The 17,855-nt window shown below is 34.9% G+C and overlaps 1 protein-coding gene across 5 annotated transcripts in view; it reads left to right on the forward strand.

The window, feature by feature from the left end:
* The window catches only part of Bruce (BIR repeat containing ubiquitin-conjugating enzyme), a 195,271-nt gene that overhangs the window by 33,508 nt on the left and 143,908 nt on the right, over positions 1-17,855 (forward strand). For all 5 annotated transcript variants that reach the window (XM_081730148.1, XM_081730149.1, XM_081730150.1 and 2 more), the window contains exons 8-14: positions 944-2,500; positions 6,305-6,698; positions 8,485-8,723; positions 11,249-11,460; positions 13,609-13,850; positions 15,183-15,482; positions 17,232-17,483. In XM_081730148.1, the coding sequence (XP_081586274.1) occupies positions 944-2,500; positions 6,305-6,698; positions 8,485-8,723; positions 11,249-11,460; positions 13,609-13,850; positions 15,183-15,482; positions 17,232-17,483 (3,196 nt within the window). The remainder of the gene's footprint in view (positions 1-943; positions 2,501-6,304; positions 6,699-8,484; positions 8,724-11,248; positions 11,461-13,608; positions 13,851-15,182; positions 15,483-17,231; positions 17,484-17,855) is intronic.

The following is a 17,855-nucleotide window of genomic DNA, read 5'->3' on the forward strand; positions in this document are numbered from 1 at the left end:
ATTTCTCATACTCCGGGTCCCTAGTTCAAGCCCAGATCAAATGAGTTTGTGGTGGACAACATCATGTTCAAAGTATTTTTGGAGTTCTCCCGTCTCCTCTTACAGTCTCATTCCACCAGTTCTTCTTTCATGATCATTCACTTCCACTAATCACCCGCCTCCTTTATTCCAAAGAGCATAAGCGTGGGACGTAAATCTAGAAATTACATGTCATTTCTTTTGTCAGTTAATGCCTCATGGTCATATGACTTGCATGCTGGTAATAACTCAGTTTCGGCCAAATTTGCAGATACAATCTTTAGCCATAGAACGGCAGTACCGAAATAGCACTTGACTAAAACCAGACGCAAATCCGAGTCCGAGCCCCGTCCCCTTGCTTGTGTTAAATAATAATAATAATAATAATAATAAAACATACAATGTTGGCTTTAAAAAAGTTTCTCAACCTGTGGTGCTCACGACGTATGATGGTATTAATAATTAATGCTTTGATGGTGCGCCAGTGAAAAAGCTTGAGAATCTGGCTTTAAAGGGTATGTTGTGTGATGTGTAATGGATCACAATTGCTCTTGTAACTATGTTCATAATTTGTTCAATGTTCGATAATTGATTCCCACCATTCTTATGTGCTGTTATATATTATAAAATGCATTACTCATAGCACATATTCATAACACAAATTATGGCTTTGTTAGTCTTACATATATTTTATGACATGTTATACTAGGTTCTTACTGGAATGAGAACTTTCTCAACGCTTGCCGACTCAGAGCTGATTTCTCTCTGGAGAATTGGTAGTAGCGCGCTACGCTCTTATTAATTTATGCCAAGTCTCCTTGTATTTACAATATTATTATTGACTCTATGTAGAAATATTTGTTCTTTTTTGAGATATGTGTTGTAATGTTTAATTTTTAATAAAAATGTTCTGTATTTATTGTAGGAAATCTTCTTGGACCACCAGCCAATATACCAAGTGTTGAAGTGACTTCGTTGTGTGTTGTAGATAGTCCTAGTGCAAAATATAGTAAATCAAGAAAGAAATTAGTAAAACAGTGTAGTGATTCAATACGTCCGTCTCTTATAGCTGGAATCGTTGTGGCTAGGACCAGCAAATGTATGAACCAAAGCAAACTAGGGGGTGCGTGGAACGAAGTGAATTCTCCTCTGGTTCGTGCGATGAATGATGTTAATGATGCTACTAATCGCGACTCAGTTCCTTTAGATATAATGAAGGTTAAAGAAGAATTAATAGAAAATACTACTAATAATTGTTTTGTGAAGGATGTTTCGGTAACTAAACCCCTAAATGATGGTGAAATATGTTTAGTAGTGTATGATTTTTTTTATAATGTCAAAGATGTTAGTAATTCCGTTGAAAACAAAGAGGTAAAACCACCACATTCTAGCGCTGCTAAGAAGGGCAATATGGGCACTGGGACAAGTTCAGGCACTCGACAAGAGAACAATATGTATCAGGAGATATTCTTGTCCAAATTCTTGTGCGATGTACCTGTATATGAAGGGGAATCAGATTCTGTGATGGCCCCTTTGGAGTGTTTAGATGGTGTGGAGTTTCCTACGGCATCGACTGTGAAATTTGGCACAGCCAATGGTATTGATTCATTCTCATCAACGTTGGACAACTCTGTCGTTGTGAAAGTGAGTAGAGTGGCTAAGAAAGACTCAAATGGCTCCGCGACAGATGTAGTGGCAGAAAAAGAAGAGAAGAAACTAGAACCGATGGTGACCCAATTCATAAAATTACCAGAGGCTTGCATGAAAAGGACAGATTTGTGTATTTCATCTATTCATCCAACTAAAGATATGGGGCACATACTGGTCGTGTTAGGAGAAAACTGTGATGCTGAAGCTTCAAATATATCTGATAATGGTACTAAAATTAGTTCTGATAATTTGTTTTCACACATTCTGGATTTTACGGAGAAAAATACTACTTCGGACTGGAGTAATAGCGAAAGTGAAGGAACTTTATCGTGTGTTGATGCAGGTTCTAGTATATATTCGTCTTTAGCTTCAGTGTCCCAAGAAAATAGCACGGACTACCGAAGTTTAAATGAGGATAGTGGAACAGGATCGGACATATCGAGGACGATAGTAAGTGAAGAGGATGAGTATAGGTCAGCAGAAAGTGGAATTCGAGCTTCGTCGTCAACCGGCAGATCGAAGCATTGTGTTTTATTGTTGTATTCTTTGAACTTCGATGCGGAAGTTGTAAGAATTGACGAGGAACCGATCATGTGTCGGTGCATAGATTCTGATAGTGAATACCCTGTTGAAATCAATATTCTTCCTGTGGAAAAGGATGACTTCTCTGAAACAGACAATTCATTACCTGTAAAGGGAAACCCACAGCGTTTTGCCTCACTTGTGTGCTTAGACGGTTGTGTGAGAATTATAGAATTGGCGTCGCTGAAAACAGTTTTCGAAGCAAGACCACCAAAAGGGACCAAATTTATATCAGCTGGTTATTGTAACAGTAAGTATGATCGTTCGTTTTTGAATTAGTGCTTATGAAGATTAGCTTTTTTATATAGAAAAACTTGATTCATACGTAATTTAATTTTCGATGGATCGTGGGGAGTCCATAAGTTAAGGCTATTTGACATATATTTTTTTAAAAATAAGTTTTATACCCCTTTATTCAGTGTCTTAACATCAGGTGACTATTTATCGTCAAAGTACTGAAATAGATGGTCTAGTAACTTTCAACCCTCTTAATTTGATACTGATTAGGGAGAGAGAGAAGAAATAAGATGATAATGTGTTTTGATATATACGTTGTTAAATAAAAAAAAAATATTTGGTTGACCCATTTGTGACTTATGAATTCTAGCAAATAAGGGATGGATCAATTACTCTTACAGGTTTAAAAATGTAGGTGAGTAACCGTCCCACATTGGTAGCTCGAATCTTCTTACTTTCCCCGTCTGCTTACGAGACAATATCTAGCATTCGAATCAAGCATGACAAGCAGAAATCTCAGGTTGTAAACTTATGCCAGTATTGCTTACATGTTCCCACATAGGATTGTGCGATATCGACATTCGATATTTTCAGATATCGAATATCGACAATATCGATATCGGCAACATCAAATATCGATATCTACAACATTCAATATTGATATCGACAACATCAAATATGGATATTCAACATATTGATTGGTCTTCAACATTCATATTGATATAGACAATCTGGTCTCAAAACGTTTCAGTGGGGGATATCTCAGAATACTTGGTAGTCACAGAAAACAGACTTGTGTTCCTTCTAAACCACCACTCTTTCCTCCGAAAAAGTTAATAAAAATAGTCATTTAGGTCTAATTGTCTTTCCCAGCTATCATATTGGTCATCACTGCGGAAATAATGAGTGAAACAGGGTGATATAGAATATGCGTGTTTTATTTGTATGTAGGTGTTTATTTCATGTATGTGCATTTGTGAATGTGCACGTGTGGCGGTGCGCGCTTGAGAAAGAGAGAGAGAAGTTTTCAAGCATTTTTTCTATAACATAACATGTGCGTTGTATTTTAAGCTCACGCAGAAACAATACTTCATCCAGATATGGACGAATGACGTACCCGATCAACAAAAGTAAAATCTTAGAATCCCCGTTTCTCTTTTGTGCTAATCATTTGATGCTTTACTGCAACAGGAAATCGATTCATAGTGCCATTTACAGACAGTGGTGCTATTCAGACGGTTCATTAGAACCGGTTGTTAAAATATTTCGAGTTCAGGGTTAAATATATGATCTCTCAAAATAAGGTATAAGCGATTATTTCTTAATTTCAAATGGGCTGGTTAGATATCAAGAATGAAAACTGGGATCACATTAGTACAGTGGTGAGGGTTATTTATTTTTGAAACGTATACATACCATTATCAACAATTGTTGACCATTCCTGGATTAAGGTTTTTCCAATACTTCTTGACAAACATCTGTTTTGGATAATACGTTTCCAAGATATTCGCAGTGCTATCTAATTTCGTCGCAACACCTTATATTAGGTTGCTCTGTAGGTCTCTACTTGTCACTTGTGGTATCCAGTGAAAAATTTGCTTTTGTCTAGTATGATTTGTTTCCTAAGAGAGAGGGGATCTATCTATCCATCTACTATCTCTCTCTCATATATATAACCAGTTAAAAAATTAGAATAGCACCACTACCTACAGATATGGAAGAAAACCTCCTTTACTGGAGGAAATCTCATGAGGGTGACTTTCCAAAATTAGCTCTTCTGGCTCGTAAGTATTTGTGTAGGGCACCAGCTTCTGTCGGAAAGAGTATTTAGTTGTGGATGCAATATCGTAATTGATGCTTATACTGCACTTAGTGCAGAACATGCGAAACAACTGATTTTCTTTCCATGAATAAAAAGCTCTTTCCTAAATAGCAGTCATGAACTTTAATGCAACATATATTTGTAGTTGAAAACACAGTGCTAATAAGCATATCTTTAAACAAGACAGTTATTGTTCACTTTTCTCTCTGTGTGTGATGTATGTGTTTGTGTTCTTCTAAGTTAATCCTTTGGCTTTACAAATTTAACACTTGGACTTATTCTTTTGTAGTACTCTATTTTAATGTTCAATTGAAAAAAGCAATCAATCGAGATCTCTTTCATGTTATTAAATTGATAATCTTTTGTATTAAACAGCTTTACGCAAAGACGTGACATCTCCCACATGAACTGGAGAGGTTTCTTTTATTGGTTTTGTGCAAACTCATATCTAAAAGTGTTGATGTTTTCATTAAATTTAGGCTAAAGCTTACGTCTTATACCATTATTCAGTTTTGCTTATGAAATGAATTTAGAAAGGTTCTAAGTCATTCCTAATAATAGTGCACCTAACAATGCATATTCTAATACTTAAGCAAATCCAAAGAAATAGAGAAGTGTTGATACTACCTAAACAGAATATGTAGGTCTGTGTAGTGAAATGACAGAATGGATGCTTTTGTTTTTTTAGTGGGCTGCGGTATGCGGCTCAACTTACATCTAGTAACCACATACAAATAAACGGAAAATTACTACTTTGGACAAAAATCGAGTAATTCTTGTTTCTCTGTTTAGATTTAAGCAAATATTAGCACTGGCATTTGAGTCTTCACTTGCAATGGCAATACAGCACAAACATTAATTGTAGTGAGGATATCAAGTTGACTCAATTAAAAAATGCAGCCATGTTAATGATGAGAAATATTTTGGAGGGCATAGCTCTCGGCTCTGCACTACTTTGGCTCGAAAGGGACAGAATTTCTGTCCCATACAAGTTTTGCACAAAGTTTGGTTTCATTCGGTGAAGAAGTGCAGCCGATAATATAAGTTAAATATACAATATTTAGGTGGATTAGGTAGACGTAGAAACATCCCACCACTGATTTGGCATATCTTCAAAAGGAACTGAATGTTTAATCCTATGTAAATTTCGTTTCATTCGGTTAAGAAATGCAGTCAACAGTGAAAATTAAATATTAAACATAGAATGTTGGGGGGCATAGTCCCCAAGCCCTACATTAATTTGACTCATGTAACGGGGAATTTTTCTGCCTCATACAAGTATCGTGCAGTCTGGTTTCATTCGGTTAAGAAATGCAAATGCAGCTGCTATCGCGAGTCAGAAAGCGTTATATATATAAAGCAAAACCGGCCACAATTTTTTCGAGACTGTAAAACACCAATATCGAATACCGACGATATCGGATATTGAATATCGACGTCGATATTTTTGTGATATCCGATTATCGATATAAGCTGATATTGATATATCGACATATCGCACAGCCCTATTTCCACATTAGGAAGGAAAAAATAACTTAAAATAATTGTAATACTAATTTTATGGTTTAAGAAACGCAGATATTCGTCCCGTAGAAAAGTAGTTGACATTGACATACGCTAATGAAAAGTGATACACAGCGAATGAAAAAATACACGGCTGAACCGTGACTTGAACTCATAATCTTTTCCTACCGTGCCGATACAAAGTCAGTGATTCTTCATTCAGATCTCTTAATTTATACAACAACTCCCATTGTGCTAGTAAAATCCAATGTCCAGATTCAAAACACCTCTGTCGGTTGTATTATACATTACAGTGATAAATAAGAAATCTTAAAGTTCACTTTTATGCAGTTCTTTTGTTACATTTTGATTATGGTAGTAAAACAAACATTTGTCCTTAAGGTACCGTATCAATTACTTTTGAACATGACTATAATGTAAGAACATGTTGATTAAAGACAACTGTCTTTTTTTTATCTATTTTCTCTGTAGGTTTGGAGAGATTATGTGCATGCACAAATAAAGGTTCACTCCATTTTTTCATAATACCCGAAATTGGAGATTACAATAAAGAAGATGGCTCGAGTACGTTATCATCAACCGACGTTGCAACATCAACTTCTTCTTTGCTTGGTGTTTCTCCTTCAACCTTCGGTCCTGGATCTGAGGAAGTAGATATACTAGTATCGAAGCCATTAACAACAGATATTTTGCATTCTCTGCATGAACTCACCCTGTTTGAGAATTTAGTTCCCTGTTATTCAGCGACTGTTCCTCCTTGTTGGGGAGAAATAATGCAGGCACAAAAACAGCGCCGACATCCTCAGCATCTTCAACAAGGAGATGAAGTCCAGCATACGCGGACTTGGAGACTGCAAAACGATAGGTAAGGCAACACTTTGAATACGTTTTTAAATATTAAGCTGAATTCAAACGAAAGTACACTTAAATGGTATGAACCTGTGTTAGGAATTTATATGTTGTTTCAGAGATTAAGGCTGTGTCCATGCATTACTCATGTAACGTTTGGTAAGCAATAGATATGTATTCAAACTATACTTACTACATATTTCTTTGTTGCCATTATTAGGAAAAAGAGCTGTTACCATTATTAGGAGAAAAGTCCTTCCTGCGACCAACAAGAATGAAGGAAAGAAAGACTATGAGGTGATAATTAATTAAAAAAAAAAAAAAAAAATGATCATCGCGATTCTCTTAGGAGCATGCTTACTGATGACGTAAAGTAATTTCATGACCAGTTGGTCATGCATTGTAACTTGATACATAAACTGTTTGCACAGTTGCATATTATTCCGTTTTAGGGCTATATTATGGTAGTTTATACGAATAATATACAGGGTGTACGTGCCATTATTATTATTATTATTATTGTTATTATTATTATTATTATTATTATTATTATTTCAATTTTTAAATGACAGTTTAAAGTCAGTTATAGAAACGTAGAGGTTTTACATTTTGATGATCTTCAAAAAATCGCGTCAAATTGTGGGGTATGATTGCGTAAATTTGTTGCGGGGAAATGTGATGAACATGTTTAGGATATGTAATCGTAACTAATACTTTAATGTGAACTCCATGTCTTTTCATTCAGTAGTTATTTACAACTTAAATTTTGATAGCTACGTTTCGCGCTATAGAAATTCGTAAATCGAAAAATGTCTCGTAAAATAGTTCATTATTTGAAGAGCCGGCCCTACTCAGAAGGAACTCATTTTGCTCCTATGTGTCGTATTACATAAATTAATTCAAAAATCATAAAACGTTGAATTTTCACCGATAGTTGGCAGCATTGTTAGGACGTAGTCATAGTCTTTGGTTCTTAGTGGGGATAGGATGTGTGAGAATTAATTGCGTAGATCTATATATGTTTAGTATATAAAAGCGAATATAAGTTTGTTTGTTAACCTTTAGAGTTGTTGGAATTTTCTCCAGCCCAGGAAAACCCGTAATAACCTCTGCCGCCTTAAAAATAAGTAAATTAATAATAATAATACAGTTGAAAACTTGGATTCAGATGATAACCTTAATGTGATCATAATTAGTTTCTTTAGTCGTGTTTCTCAGTACACGCGTAGTTTCAGAATTCGTTTTAAATGTGTATTTATCAAAGAGACATCTTCAATCAAAACAGAATACCATTTAAAAAAGAAAATGTTTGGAAATCTGCACAGCGAATTGAGTTCAGTTTGATTTCGATGAATATGGCTGTAATGGTGTTCAACTCTAATCTGGGACGTAAAGCAATGCGCCTACATGGCTGTTATGAAGAACATGAACGAAAGAGAAGTTGAAGTTAATTTAAATTAATATTACTATACCTGTATATTTATTAATTTTTATTCTTACCTATAGCAGGCAAAGAAAGAGTTTTGAGTTTCGTAAAATAATTTCGTTGCACAAACAACACTGGATACTGTATAATCGATTCAGAAGGTAGACCCAAGGTTGGGAGGATGTGTGCTCGTAATTTCTGAATATATTTTATGTAAAAAGTTGCAAATAATGTAGATATTTATAAAAGAAAGCAAATGAACCTGAAGGGAATATTAAAATAGCTTGACATTCTAGAAATTGCTAATATTGCATTTTGATACTACGATCAAAGAATGTATTTTGTATAATCAAGTAAATATCTTTTTACTTTTTAGCGCAACATGGGATGAACATATATTTGAAATCACACTTCCTAAAAGTTGTTGTATAGGTCATGTAGATGTCAAATTCTCACTGCATGCTCCTTGCGCAACGCCGCCCAACATCCAGGTGACTCTGTTGAAGCAGAATGCAAGCGGAATTGGAAAGAAAGGGAAAAGACTGAACTCGTTTATAGTAGATGTAGACAAAGGAGTCAATTTTAGTATCAATACGCTTCAGGGACCCAGTAAAGGTAATTAAATGTCTAATAGTATATGATAAATTATGTGATTTTTTTTTTTTTTTTTTATAACTACTTCAATATAATTGAACATTATTAATTACTCTGTACTTATGTACTTAATTCGACAGTATAGAAATCTTTTGTCATTAGATTTGAAGTAATAATTCTATGCCTTATCTCTACAGATCAATCATCGCTGTTTTTCTTAGATTTCTTGAAGTACCCATGAGATGTATATTTTATTTATGGCTTTTGTTGACAATTCAGAGATCTTATACATTGCCTGCTTCGAAGCATTTAGCTCTCAGAAGCAGATGAACCATCATATATTTTTTTAGATATTTTCTAAGTTTATATAATTAGTGTTTTTTTAAAATTTTATTTTATAGAAAAAGCATAATAGAACTGGAGAAAATATAACTAGAAGAACTGAGATTCAAATTATGGTAATTCTCAACCTGTACCATTTATGTAAAATCTAAACCTAACTTAGGATCCAGTACTTCTTTCTTTCTTTCTTTCTTTGAGTTCATTTTCCTCTATATTTCAACCCTCTCGAGGGTCTTGAACGCAAGCATATTTACTACTAACCGGAAAACACTAATTTGGCAGTTGTTCTATCCCCTAAAAGAGAAAAGGCTCCATATATTCCGACAGAACATTTTAACACTTCAAGGCGAGGTGTTTCACTCCACTTCTGATGTAGTTCCAACAGGTAATTTCATTCGTTTATGACTAGACATATCTCCCTAAAAATTCACTTGCAATAATTCATTGTTGCGTGTAATTGTTTCAATAACTTGTCGAATAGAAGATAATCAAATATGTCTGTGGCATTTGTTCTGGGGTACAACCATTAGGAAATGTTATTTCAGAGGAAGGTTCATTGTCACAATACGTAATCGTTGATATTTACATAATATCGTTGTTAATAATTGACACATCTGTTCTCAGTACTGTTGCATATATCGAGCTGCAATTAGGGAGTTGCTTGAATTAAGAGGTAGTAGATTGTATACAAAACCAGAAGTTGCAACATTGAGATCGTCCTCCTCCATTCAACCAGTAACCGAAGTTGGAGTTTATATTTGTGTGTATTCGTGTCTGAAATTTTTGGTAACACGAGGGATTTTCACTCATATATTTATTTACTCTGCTAACCAAGATGTTTGGTGTTAAGAGGTTCAGTTCAGAATAGATGGATTCAAAATACATTATGTGGCTGCAATTTATTTACAATAGTTCCAGAATAATTTTTGTATATAATATACTGCAGTTGTTTATATATAGTGCATTAAATTGCATATATTAAGTTAAGGAATGCAAAATTAAATGTAAGGAAAAAATATATAATACATAGAGAAGAAAAACAAATAATAGTTTTTTCGTCGGGAAATTCTTTAACACGGTGATACACTGTATTTAATAGGGTGGGCCGCGGTGGCTTAGTGGTAGAGCGTTCACTTCTGATACATGGGGTCCTTGGTACAATCCCAGCTCGCGCCAAGTGAGCATTGTGGTGGACGAACACCGTGGATTTTCTTGGGGCTCTCTCGTTTCCTCTCACTTTTTTCATTCTACCATTTTGATTCATTTTTCATCATACCGTCTCCTTTAGCTTAGCCAGCATAACCATGAAACGTAGAACTTAAAGATTTCATTTTTGTACTTAATAGGAACTTCGGCAGCAATTGTTTAAAACTTTTCTCTTAAAACACGAAATATTTGTTTCATTCCAAAAATCTGCTGGAAGATGATAAATTTCTGTATATATGTTTGTTTGATTTCCATGTTTCACGGACCTTTGTGTACTAAAGTGTACCGGCCAAAAGTAGGTTTTAATATATTTTTATTTCTTGTGTTATAGCTGTGCTGTATATTATTTATAGTGTCAGTTTCCCCTCTTCATGAATGGGGCCGTATCTAAGATATAAATAATGAAACAATGAGGATTCCGTATTTTTAAAATCATTGTTTACATGAGTGTATGCTGTTTAATCCAACGGTTATATGCATTTTTTTTTTTTTTAAATGACAGTACTGTTGTTACCACAGGGGACTATCCCGTATCTTAATGAGTGAATTAGGTTGTAGTAGACTTGTATTAAAGCTTTTATATTTAAACATCTTCAAGAAGTAATTTACTATTTTTTCTGCGTCGTTGATAGTATATTATTCTACCAATGTAAGTTTTCGCTTATTTTTGACACAAAATTTTAAAGTAGTTTATGTTGTATTAATGCTTTCTTGGCTTCCTATTTTTGCTTGCAGTGGAAGAATACATACTATGTTTTTGACTAATTTAATGTCAATCCGTTTACATCAGACTACCGTTACGTGTATGTTACTCTGGTAAACTATATATTACTATATACCTTCTATATTATACACTTCCCTTGGTTGTGCTTCAGTATGTTAAAGATTATTTTTGCCATCAAAGGTAACAGAAATCGTTAGTGTAGTGTAATTTTTCAGTAGAAATACATGCTTTGACATTGTAACACTTTTTACATGTATTTATATATATATCGCAGGAACATATGAAAATCCAGTGACTTCAGAGGAATATTTAAAAGCTCATAATACGGAAATTCTTAGTGGACCAGTCAATTTAATTTCTTATTTGGATCTTTCTGACCAAGGAGGCACTGTAACTCTTACTAGTCCTAGACTATTTAGCATTCGAGGACGCACGCTTTTGGTACATATAAAATCTTTGCCAGATAAGGATTCCGGAAAAGAATCGGTAAGTAATAATTACAGTGTTATTAGGAGTAAAAGAGTCCATTGTGAATGCTTAAAAGGCAAGGAGTGCATGAATTTGGATGATTATTTTAGCCAGATCAAAATAAGTTGTGCTGCAATAATGATGCTTCACCATAATCGAGATTCTTAGTTGTGAGCCGGCACTAGTGACGTAGTCTCCTAGTTCAGGTTTCTTGGAAGAGAGACAGTGTCATAAGGAATAGCCTATACTGTGATTGGTTAGCTGGATTGGAGTTTATTGTCCCCTTCAGTGTTGAGGCTATATGAGAGTAAACCTGCAATTTAAGGTGGAATCCGAACTTCTGTAATGCTTCCAAATTTTTCAAAGCCCTCCCACTCGGAACAGTGTGCTGGAATGCCAGGCCAGCGGAGAGCGAGGTCTGCCTATACTGTAAAGAATGATCTTGAATAATGGTCTGTTCACCTGTTTGAAGCCACATTAATAGTAGATTCTGTCGTTCGTAAGTTCGGCGTTGCATAAGGACGTAAAACCTGCAAAACTTAATTTTCTCAATGCGATTGAAATAAAAAGAAACATAGTTGAGGGGTGCAGTCATATTACGAGGCATGTTCGGAAAGTAACATTCGATTGGGCACTGTGAGTGAAGTAGAGGGGACAGCGCTACTATCTTTGCATAGACGTGCACGGTAGATCAGTCTACATCCAACCGTGGTAGAGTGAAGGTGTTTGATCGCTAGTTAGATCACTAGTAGCGTCTCAAAATGTGTGTTGCATACAACAACCCCGCCAAGTGCGAGCTGTTATACGTGTTCTTACAGCAAAACAATATTCAGCAGTAACTGTTCATCGGGAACTTTGTGCCGTGTGTGGACCAAGTGTGATGAGTGAAGGAGTTGTTAGTGAATGTGTTCGTTCATTTTAAAATAGACGAACAACATTCATGACGAAGAGAGGAGTGGCAGGCCATCAGTGGTCACTGATGAACTGTTCAGAAAATTGACGGAAAAGTTCATGAAAATCGACGTTTCACACTCTGGAGCTTTCCGATGAATTTCCACAGATTTCCAGGATCTCAGCGTTTTGGTGATGATGATGAGCTGAAAGATGCGATCATAGGCTGCCTCAAGGCACAGGCGGGAGATCTTCGTGTTGGTGGAATTTCTAAGCTAGTGCAGAGATATGATAAGTGCTTGAATGTTTATGGAAACTGTTGGAAAAATAGAGCAAAAAAGTAATTTTCCGATGTACATAATAAATTATTATTTACTTTGGTGTTTTTTTTTTTTTTTAACCAATCGGAGATTACTTTCCGAACGGCCTTCGTACTTGTCTTAACTGGCTGAGGAACCAGAAACGTTAATGTATAACTTTTCTGATCATTATTTCTCGCGAAATTAGATATTTGAAGAGTTGTACATTTGTTGCATTGATGTATCAAAGAATATAACTACTTACGATTACAATTTGCTCTCAAAATGCAATTCATTAGAATATAATGGTTATGGTATTCAATTTTGTAGTAATTACTGTGCATATGTAATTATTAATTTGTATTCATATATTGAGAAGTATATTCCTTCTAATGTTTTCTTAAATCACATCAAAATATCTTTATAATAACCGAAAGCCATTAGATTGGTCTTTCATACGATATGCAGAAAAATAATAATAAGAGAATACACTTCTGTATAGGATTGTGTATGTTTTGACGTAATTATTTTCTATCAGTGTTATCTCGCTTTCAAATGTCTTCCCCGTCGTGCTTCCGAGCAATCGAATGAAAAACAGTTAATGTTGGAGGGCGTGATTCCGAATTCAATTTTCCGCGGGACCTCATGGAATGTGAACTACACAAATAGGTCTAACATTAAATTTCAAAGAAAAAATCAGTTGTTGTTTGCATTTCCTCTAATATCAATACTTAACTGTTCACTAACAAATACTTTCATTGATCATTTGCTAATTTTCATTGATTATTGATTATTCGCTAAGTTTCAATGATCATTGATTATTCACTAATTTTCGATAATCATTGATCATTTGCTAAGATAATAGTATAACTTCCTCATGAATTAAATACCGTACACTGTATTGTGTCATTTAATTGTGATCAGTGAATTTAAGTGTATGGGTATCTACTATTATGCTTCGTTTTATTCCATGTAGGGTTCCAAAACAAGGATTTCAGAAGAAAAAACTCCGTCTGCGAAAAAGAACAAACTTGATGTGAATAAAAAAGGTGTAGATACGATGGTCGATTATTGCCTTCATGTGCCTGGTAACAGTGTGGATCGATTAGCTGCCATTGCTGCAGGCAAGAAGATGGAAAACTTAAAAGGATGTGATTGGCTTCATGAGATCTCGATAACAATTAGAAAGACGAAGCACACAAATATTCCACATGAAAGGTAAATCATTTACTGTACTGTATTTAAAATATTAAATTTTACGATATTTAATTTTGCACTCGTAGATTTTGAGATTTTTGAAGAAAGTACTTTCGAGAAGAAGATGTAGTAATTGATCGTAAAAATTTCGAACACTTAATCTTTCAGTGGCATTTTTTTCTGTTTGTCGAGCAAGTTGCAAGATATAGTGACACTTTTCGAAATGTGTAAAACACGCTGTTTGGAAAGGTAAAGTCAGGCAGTAGTAAAGTCACTGGCAAATTATGGAATTTAAATTTAAGGATAAAGTATTCTGTTTTAGTGGCCCAGAAGACGTTAAACTGAAATGGCAGTTATTACAAGTAATCCATTCAGTTTTAGTGGCTTGTTTCTTTTTAAGTAGTATTAAACTGAAGCTACGATTACTACAAAGTAAACCATTCATTTTTAGTGGCCCATCTCTTTTTTAAGGTATTAAACTAAAATGGCATTTACTACAAAGAAAGTCATTCTGCTTTAGTGACTCATCTCTTTGAGAAGATATTAAACTGAGATGAGTTAAGCAATTGAACCGTTTCATTTCTCTTGGAGATTACGAACAAGTTTTTTTTACGTGTCTCAGAAAAGTTTCCATTTTATGTGTTTTATAATGTAAAAATTAACTCAAGCCTAGAGATATAATTCACTGCCGTAATTTGAAAATTCCAGTCTCGGGTATATAAGTGTCACCAGAAATGTCTTTGCAGTCTAACATTAATCAAGCTTTGCTCTTCTTTGTTATTATACCGCGGACTAATTTAAAGCTGTAAGATTATTTGTGAAGTTGAAGTTTAAGGAGAAAGTGTTGTTTATTCACATTTGTTACGTTTGTGTGGTTTGGAAGTCCTTGAGGCTTTGAAATAGCAGAATGTCCTTAGTACTGATTGTACCGGACTTAGCTATATGGTGGAGCTCACTTGATACCACCTCAGGTTACGAAGATAAAGCTTAAATTCGAACTAAACAAGCTTGAAATTTCTTGAGGGAAGAATGATGTCTCAGTGGTAGAGTGCTTCTGTGGTACAGGGGTTATGGGTTCGATCTAAGACGAAGTGAAATTTTAGTGGTCAACATTGTGTTCGTTAGTCTTTTCGGGTTCTCCCTTCCACATCCTTATTTCACCAATTCTTTCAAAATCATTCACTTCCATTAATCATCTGCCGCCTTTACCTTACAGGACATAATCATGGGACGTTAAACTAATATTTCATTTCATTGAAACTTCTTTGAAGTTAATTTTGATGTAGAAACAGTGTAATTTCAGTTTTCTCTGTTCTAAATGCTTTACTACTATATTTTGCCCTAATTTTTCAGGTTACAGCGTTGCTCGATGTTGGAATCCAATGACTTCGTAGAGAAATTAGTGAAAGTAGTATGTTTGGAAGGACCGGATAAAACTGTGATCTCTCAGAATTACGCTTTGGACATCCTGATCTGGATTGCATCCATTCGTCTAACAAGGCACAGAGACATTCAACAAGATCTTAAAAACCAGCAGGTTGAAGTTGTGAAGATAATTGAGAGAAACCTTGTACAGTTGATAAAACATTGCATTCTTCTATCTGGGAGAAGTGTAGCTCACAAATTCGTAAAATTAGTCATTATCTGTAGCGAGTAAGTATTACGTTGTAAGAATATTAAAATATATGTGCTTTATACACTCACCTCTATGTTTCTTGAAAACAATGTGTTCCTATTTAAGTAACTGATATTAAGCTGCTTCAATAATGCTGGTAGAGAAAAACGGTTCAGAGTAAATGTGCTACAGCTTCAGTTTTTGGTATACTAGATCAGTGGTTCTCAACTTTTTTTTTGATTGATGACACATCTTGCAGAACGTTCACGACACACACACTTGATTTTTGTGGTGACAACACCGTGCTCGTGGGTTTTCTCGGGATATTCCCCTCCTACCACTTTCTCACTCGACCAATTCTTCCATCATCACTCACTTGCTTTAATCATCGTCTCCCTTAGCATAACCAGCATAAATGTGGGACGTTAAACTCAGATTTCATTTCATTTCATTTACCGTATTTACGCGAATCTAGGACACCCTCAAATGTAAGACGCACCCTGGATGAAAATGAAAAACCTACACTGCATTGATTTTAGAGAATGAATGAATAAATAAATAACGTGGAAAACAATGCTATGGGAAAATAAAGAAACATTGAACTTACTGCTGGAATTTATGGTATATTCATGTGCATCTGCTTTTTAATGTAATTACAACACTGGCTTGCGTCAGTTTTATAGCAGGGCCGCGGTGGCTCAGTGGTAGAGCGTTCACCTCTGGTGCTTGGGGTCCCGGGTTCGATCCCAGCCGCCACCAAGTGAACTTTGTGGTGGACAAACACTGTGTGTAGGTTTTCTCGGGGTTCTCCCGTTTCCTCCCACTTTATTCATTCCACCATTTTCATTCATTACTCATCATCACCGTCTCCTTTAGCCTAACCGGCATAACCGTGGGACGTAAAACTCGAAGATTTCATTTTTTCATTTTCAGTTTTATAGCAATCCATTATCAGTATCATATACGTATGTATATTATACTAGTATGTACCCACACACATACAAAGAAACATAATTATAAGCAATTACGTAAACTTGTTTCTTTTCTTCTGTTTTGTACTTACACTCGCAAAAACAACACTGACACGTTACTGCTCATCATCTGTTTTCTTATCGGCATAACTATCTTTTTCAATTTTTCCACTTTTAATGGCCAAATACACAAAATACACATTCTTTACAAAATCGTGATTAACGGGATTAGTAATTTTTGATAAAACTACATCTAATCTGACCTAAATTTGCATAACTCAAATCTAAGACGCACCGTGATTTTGGATGCAAAAAATTCGACAAAAAAGTGCGTCTTAGAATCGCGTAAACACAATATTTGATTTTATTAAATGATAATAATACAGATTATAATGTGTAAGTTTATAAATTTCTATAAAGTAGCGCATTGTTGCTGCGCTACAAGTGATGGGTGGTACAGTATCTCAAAATTGATGTTAAATAAGTCTTAAGCATTCCATGATTTTTAAGTTCCTAAAATTTCACGACACACCTCATGAAACTGCGCGACACATCGGTTGAGAACCACTGTATTAGCCACTTCAGTAGAATCAACTATAATAAAAGTCGAAATTTAAAGAGCTGGCATGCATGATGACTATTAAGAAATGAGAGGAAAGGGAAGGGATTTGAAATTACAGTGTAATTGAGAAAAAAATTGTAAGAGAGTTCTTGGTGATAAAAAAAATCCAATTATAAAATCATTTTTGTACGAGACTGGTAATATTGAGGAAGTTCGTAATTTTATTGTATATAAACATTTCACTTTTTTCGTAGGGGAATGAAGAATGCATTAGATACGTCGAATGTTTCGTTCGATGGTAGTGTTCTTGAGGCTTTGTTAGAATGGTTACCCATGATTCCTAGTTGTACCTCTGCTGGATCTCTGCGTTGGTATTTCTTACTACTGAGTCGCGTCATGACATTGGATGTAACTCTTACTGGCCAATTGTGTGTAAGCTTGTTGCAACAAGTTGCTCATGAAATGAGTGAAAGAAGTAATCCATTGCATTTGCTATTACGAACAAGGTATGATACAATTGGTTATTTAAATATTTCAACATAATCTGTAGTAGTAATGTACTGTTTAGTCGTAATACAATTTGAAGAATTTGATATCTGTAAATTTGCGGTAAACTGCTGAACTATAGTTGCTATTCCTTTGTATAATTCTTATTTTGTTTCCGAAGTGATGACATGTGGACTGCTTCCTTTGCACGTGTACCAGATTCAGTTGGGATACTTAATGGGATGCAACATTAAAATTGATGATAGTATCTTCAGTACTGAAAATGAAACGTTAAATATCAAAAATTTTTTTAGCCAGTAACGTCGTAAAGAATGATTAATTATATAACATGTTACGACTTGCTTTTCGGAAGTCGGAACATTGAACTATTT

This window comes from Thermobia domestica, chromosome 11 (assembly GCF_964235325.1).
Source record: "Thermobia domestica chromosome 11, izTheDome1.hap1.1, whole genome shotgun sequence".
NCBI classification, from domain to species: Eukaryota; Metazoa; Arthropoda; class Insecta; order Zygentoma; family Lepismatidae; genus Thermobia; species Thermobia domestica.